Source organism: Dendroctonus ponderosae, unplaced genomic scaffold (assembly GCF_020466585.1).
Source record: "Dendroctonus ponderosae isolate FM_Combo_2020 unplaced genomic scaffold, Dpon_F_20191213v2 Dpon_F_20191213_10, whole genome shotgun sequence".
In the NCBI taxonomy this organism is placed as follows: domain Eukaryota; kingdom Metazoa; phylum Arthropoda; class Insecta; order Coleoptera; family Curculionidae; genus Dendroctonus; species Dendroctonus ponderosae.
The window spans coordinates 4,536,688-4,542,411 of record NW_026017111.1 but is presented as its reverse complement, the minus strand read 5'-3'; the positions used below and the strand labels follow the sequence as shown (position 1 = coordinate 4,542,411).

General features: G+C 41.9%; 1 protein-coding gene across 1 annotated transcript; it reads right to left on the bottom strand.

The window, feature by feature from the left end:
* On the bottom strand, positions 1 to 5,095 carry LOC125502747 (FERM domain-containing protein 8-like). Its single transcript, XM_048661970.1, has 8 exons — positions 4,361 to 5,095; positions 3,117 to 3,377; positions 2,896 to 3,061; positions 2,680 to 2,818; positions 808 to 1,019; positions 620 to 749; positions 206 to 473; positions 1 to 152 (listed from the first exon to the last, which is right to left on the bottom strand). Exons 1-8 carry the CDS (start codon positions 4,470 to 4,472, stop codon positions 1 to 3), a joined length of 1,440 nt encoding a protein of 479 aa, XP_048517927.1. The 5' UTR covers positions 4,473 to 5,095.
* Positions 5,096 to 5,724: the final 629 nt, after the last annotated feature.

The following is a 5,724-nucleotide window of genomic DNA, read 5'->3' as shown; positions in this document are numbered from 1 at the left end:
TTAATAGCTGAACGACCAAGATCCCATCTGGCCAATACAGTGTCCTTCGTCATCAAACGTTGCCAGCGTAAGTTTGCTCAACTTTGTGCTCAGAGCTGCATGGTTTGCACTGTAAGGGGGCGCAGCTGCACCTCCAGGAGGATTGTGATTGTCTGCAAAAAACCCATCTGGCTTGCCGTGATTCCAAAGTTGTTGTTAAGCTCACCATTATCGCTGTTGCTCTGACTTTCGCACATTTTGTTGTCCACTTCGTCATTAGACTTTGATACCACTTGGGACACATACGAGGTGATGAGCGTGTCCATCAAGGTGGCCTGTCTGGAAAACACCTGCAACATCTTGGACACTCTGGCGCCATTTTCCACCACCAAGAATTGCACAAACAGGCAGGGAAGACAGTCCGGGTTGTCTTCTCTGGACGGTTTGCTGCAATCCCAGCTGAACTCCTCGTAGCGGAGCCCCAACACGATTTGCTTCGAAGAGAAAGGTGTATCAGTCGGAGATTTGAACAAAGAAAACTTACTAAAGGATGAGTTCTCGCTCCTTCAATTTGTCTGATGTTGATGACACCATTCTCATAGCAAATGCAAAACACCTTTAAGCAACATGGAACACTTACACAATTCAGATCATCGATAATGTACAACCCGCGCGGATTGATTGCCAGCAAAACGGGAACATCCTGATGGGTGAGCAGGGAAATCAACCCCCGGACGGGCTCCTCGATCTGTCCTTCGAAGAATGCCGCCCTGCAATCAACTTTACATTGCAGGCTTTTGTTGAGGATGATTGAGTGAATGTGTTCACCCATAGAAAGGCAACCCCCAACAGTACTCCAGGTATTTTTTCATCAGTTTCTTGTTGGTGGCCGTGCTAGGGATGCGCTTGAACTGCTCCAGTAGCCGCACTTCTGCGGAACTTTTACTGCTGATGGGCAGCCACGTCCATGTGGGACTTTTCCTCACATGAGCCGGCAGGAATTTCGATTGCTGTTCCCTGAAGAAGTGCGTTGTATGGACCTAAGCCACACAGGCCAATTAAAAATCCTCACTGTATCTTTGATATCGTGCTTTAGGTATCAACAAACATGCAAATTTGTCGCTAATATGCATAGTAATTGCATTTTTCGCAAAAGTTTGATCAACTTCATTGTTGTTGCAAAAGCATCTTTTCTATCGTCGTCCATTGATTGAGAACAATCAATCCAACAGATTGAGGTTATCTAGTGCGCCGATAGACAGATGGTGGATTAATAGGGTGTTTTGATAGTTACACTCTCCTTAATATAGTAATCTATCTGTATTGGTTTAAATTAGGTAAATAATATATAGAATTTCACTTATTCAACTTAACCTAACCTATACACATGGCTGCTTTAAAGGTAAAATGAACACTTAAATTTGTATTTTGGGCATCATGAGGACAATATGGTGATATCGGATATGTGGAATTGAAACGCGAGGGTTCTTTGTGCACTGTACAACGTAGAATTTGCCCAGAATCATTAAAATGATCCTCGCAACAAAAAAACATTGATTTTGATTTAGGAACATCACGTCTAGTTGCTTTGAACCATAAAACTTTACGTGCATAATCATGGGGAATGGCAGGGGAAGGCTTGCATCCTGGCACAAAACACAACTTATTTTGTGATCCATACAAGTCACTATTTTCCATTATGCAAGATAATAACAATCAATAAAATAATGATAATCACAATAACCTGAATAATAAAACAAAGCTGCGAAAAAAAAAAAAAAAAACACGAGACACTTTGTTGATATGACCTTCTACGTCACAATCGGGATAAGCAACCGACGAACCGGATTCGGCGTTTTTGGCGGAAAACATCTGATTTGAATTTAAATTCGCTTTAAAATTATTATGGAGACTTTTTTTGTAAAAAAAATTTGATCAGTGTAATGTTGGCCATAACTACTACAAAAAAAGTGAAAACACCCTATTGTCCCTTTCGGGAATTCAACAAAATACGTTGTTTTCCTTCTGGTTAATTTTCAGTAAATTTGCTTGTGTTTGTTAGCTGATGGTTGGAGTGATTGTTCTAATAAAGCTAGAAAAATATACAAAAAGTAAAAGGTAATAATCTGAAAAGTCCTAAATAATCTAAACCGACCCAAACTGAATGAATCTACACGTTAAGTATCCAAGGAAACAATTTTCGTTAGGTTAAAACGTTTTGCGCAGTTTGGCAACACTGCTCGAAATTTAGCCTGAAACGGTGATTTTCCTCAAATTGGTGAGTGTTTTCTGGCTTAATTTCTCTAATTTTCTCTTTGTTTTTGGCTTCACATAGTTTCGCCCTAATGTGGAACGTTTGAAGAAGCGTGGCATCAAGTGAAGAAGGGCTCCATCTTTTCGGTTCTATAAACTCTTGAACTGAAATTTGACAGCTCTTTTCTATTTTGTGGACTTTTCCACCAGAAAATTTGCATTTAAGATCCAAAAATTGTTGCAAACAATGAAGACTGATGTTGCGAAGTGAGCTTATGAAGTGTGGTATAGAAGGTAAGAAAATCAATGAAGCGGAGGAAAGTGTAGTGTTTGTCTCCATCCACGAAGACGATGGGAGAAGATCGCTAGAGAAGTGGCTTCTGAGGAAGTCGATCAGATTGTCCCTTGATCTGAACTAGCATACATTTGCAACGCATAGGTACTTACCTGCAAATTGTAAGGTCCCAGTTCCTCCCGAGCTTGAATCCCACCCAGCATGATCAGATAGGCGATCTCCGACGGATATCGCCCATTCAAAACGTTATATTTGCACTCTTCATAGAGCAGCTCTAAGATCTTTTGGTCTCTTTAACAGAAACATCAGTCGTCTCTGGATCGAGATATCGGGATTCCAACGGGTCAAGGTTTGGAGGCAAAACTCACTTGATTCTCTCCTCCAGCTGTTTGGTAACGAATATGTTCCTCTGAAACACCAGCTTCGGCTCGTCCTTTTCCATCCGGCCCTCGGAGGCGTGCCCATACTTTTCGATCAGATTGCGCCAGTTTTGCCTCATTTCATACGGTTTGGAGTAGGGCTTCAGCTGAATCTCTGGGGAATCAACATTTCGGTTGTTTTCATCAGCTGCTCCATCAAACTCGCTCACCTAAAATCGGACTGATCATCCACAAAGTGAACACTTGAGCAGCCAGCTGCTTGTTCAAGCCCAGCTCTTCACTGTTAACGATCGCCTGGCAGATGAGCTCGCAGGTGGCTGATGGCGTGTCTTCAATCTCCATCATGATAACGGTTTTGTTGTGCAGATAAACGCACATGGGAATAACCGGACCTTCAAATCGGTCGTTGCTCGCTGCATTTGGCGCACTGGTTGCTGCAGGTGGAGCTGCATTGGCCGCTGACGCTTTAGCTGCAAGAGGAAAAGTGAAGAAGTTGAGGCTGTGGAAGATAGGTAAAGTTCCCAACTTGGTTCGGATGTTGAAGATCAACAGCGTGGTACGTGGGGGAGAGTTTGGCAACAGGTGTCAAGTCAGGAAAGTGTCAGTGAAGTGTTTTTTTGACGTCCATCTTCATCACGTCGATAGATCTTGACAACTGGTGACGTTCACGTACATTGTCACGTCGTTTTCACGTGATTATCAGGTTTTTTGATGGAAAATCTTTCTGAAAATTCACTGATTCAACCATAAACGTTGGAAGTGATCCGCGTGTCCTCCTCACACCTTGACATGATTAGCGCTCCTTATCTGTCGATGTCACGGTCTGCGACCAGAAAATTCAAACAAGCAGGAGCAAATTGATGGGTAAACAGGCACGGCCGCCTTATCAACCATATCCCTTTGCGGGCGCAATTCTATTTTCAATCTATCAGGATGAAGTTTTATCTGATCTATTTCGGTGTGAGTGAGTGATGGCCTTTTATTAAGTGCTCCATGATCCCGTGGTATTAAGGGAAAAACAAAATAATTGATAAATCGCGAAATTATGATGTTCACAAGTGCTGATAGCACTGCACAACATGAGGCAAACATGGGCAACAGCCTGCCCACTGACTCCGAGCTCGACGATCCGCAAGTGAACCGCTATTTGACCGTCTACGACTATGTGATTCCATTAGTTGGAGCCGTTTTAGTGCTGGTCAATTTTAGCGTTGTGGTTTCCAGTGGCTTACTGATACGAAAACGTAAGTTTCACCGTTAAAGTGCGCACTTTCCGTCCAAAGAAATACAGCCACTATCAGAGATGCTTTTGCAAGCACCAGTAGGTATCTTGCATCTTCAGAAGGGCTGCATGCGCCAAGCTGCCAACCTCTGAAGATGCACACCCCTTTTGCTTGCAAAACGTCAGGAAGAAACCATTTTAAACGACAGCCTAGAAGCCCTATCAACTCACCAGTATATACATTTCTCAGCGACTTCAACCGTAACAGAAACTGGTGAGTAAATTCCTCATCAAACTTGGACAGCAACTGAAATTGTTGAACTTTTCCGGTTTGAGGCCGCATTGGAAAATAATTCTCTTCTCTAACCCGACCAGAAATTTTCCAAAAATTCTTCCTCAAAGTCTGGCCAAGTAGAAACCTATTTTTACTGCCGGTCGATGGCGAAAGATCCGGTCTATTAGTGCGCCAACTGTTTGGTTTAGAGCCAATTGTCCTTGATTTTTGTAAATTTTTTGAACTGGCAGGTCAAATTTCCATGGGACTTTATGGGGCTGTTTGGGCTTTGCTTACCTGAGGCTAAAGACTGGCCCCCAAAAGTCTTTGGTAGCTCTGGAACGGCAGAACTTTACGTTATAAATTGGGAAATTTGAGGCTTTTCTTGAGTTTTTGAAAATTTCGACAGTTTTCAGCGGCGCTAACGAGAGTTCAACGACACTTTTGCACTTTTAAACGCTTGAGATCAAAATTGCCTCAATGTCGTCAACATGACTGGGAAAACGTTATTCTACTCGAAAAACGCAAAAGATTCGTGAATTTATTGAGTTTTTGGTATATTTTGGCAAATTTCTATACAAGTTGACAAGATTAACGGAGTTAAATCTCAGTAATGTCAAAAAAGACGCATTTCCGTCCCAATCAAATCGAGAAAATCGCATTTGTTCTTAGATTTGGAAACCAAAACTGTACAAATTTCGATAGATCGACGTTTTCTGAACTGTTTGTGTAAATTTCTCAAACGGGGTGGCAATTTTCCGGCGGAAAAGCGATTTTGAATATGTCATGTACCTTTGACGTTTACTGTCAGTGCGGGCTAGTGGCGTGTACGAACAAGGCCTGTTTGAAATGCTGCTTGATCCTCATTGAAAAAGCTTGCTGGACTTACGGAGGCAACAGAAATGGGAAATCTGGGAATTTTTTTGGAAGAATCTCGAAAATTAGTGAATGCCTGAATTAATTAGCAATGTTTTTCTTAAATAAACTTTTCTTATTTTTTTTAAATTTCGAACCGTCAATCATGACTTCAGTACGTCAAAAATATCCCTAACAAGGCAGGGAGCACATTAAAGCAGTCGCTAAATGCGAAATGTTTTCTAATCAACTTTGGCAGGTTTTAAATAATTTTATGTCAGGAGAAATTCCTCAGCATGTTTACGATCTAACAACCGACATACTGCCAAAGAATCGGTCTCAAAACTCCACTTGTGTAGTCAATGAAGTATGTCGCTGCCCCACTCACCTTGTCAGTTCAGTAGTCTGAAGTTAGTGAAAATTAACGCATTTCGGTTCCAATCAAATCGAGAAACTCGCATTTGTT

What these genes read in the sequence shown, in the direction of transcription:
- LOC125502747 (XM_048661970.1), bottom strand. Translation starts at nt 4,472, where the DNA reads ATGCGGCCTCAAACCGGAAAAGTTCAACAATTTCAGTTGCTGTCCAAG. An exon ending in GCTGAGAAATGTATATACTG is followed by an intron (nt 3,378 to 4,360) that starts GTGAGTTGATAG and finishes TTCCTCTTGCAG; the next exon opens with CTAAAGCGTCAGCGGCCAAT. An exon ending in GATGATCAGTCCGATTTTAG is followed by an intron (nt 3,062 to 3,116) that starts GTGAGCGAGTTT and finishes TTGATTCCCCAG; the next exon opens with AGATTCAGCTGAAGCCCTAC.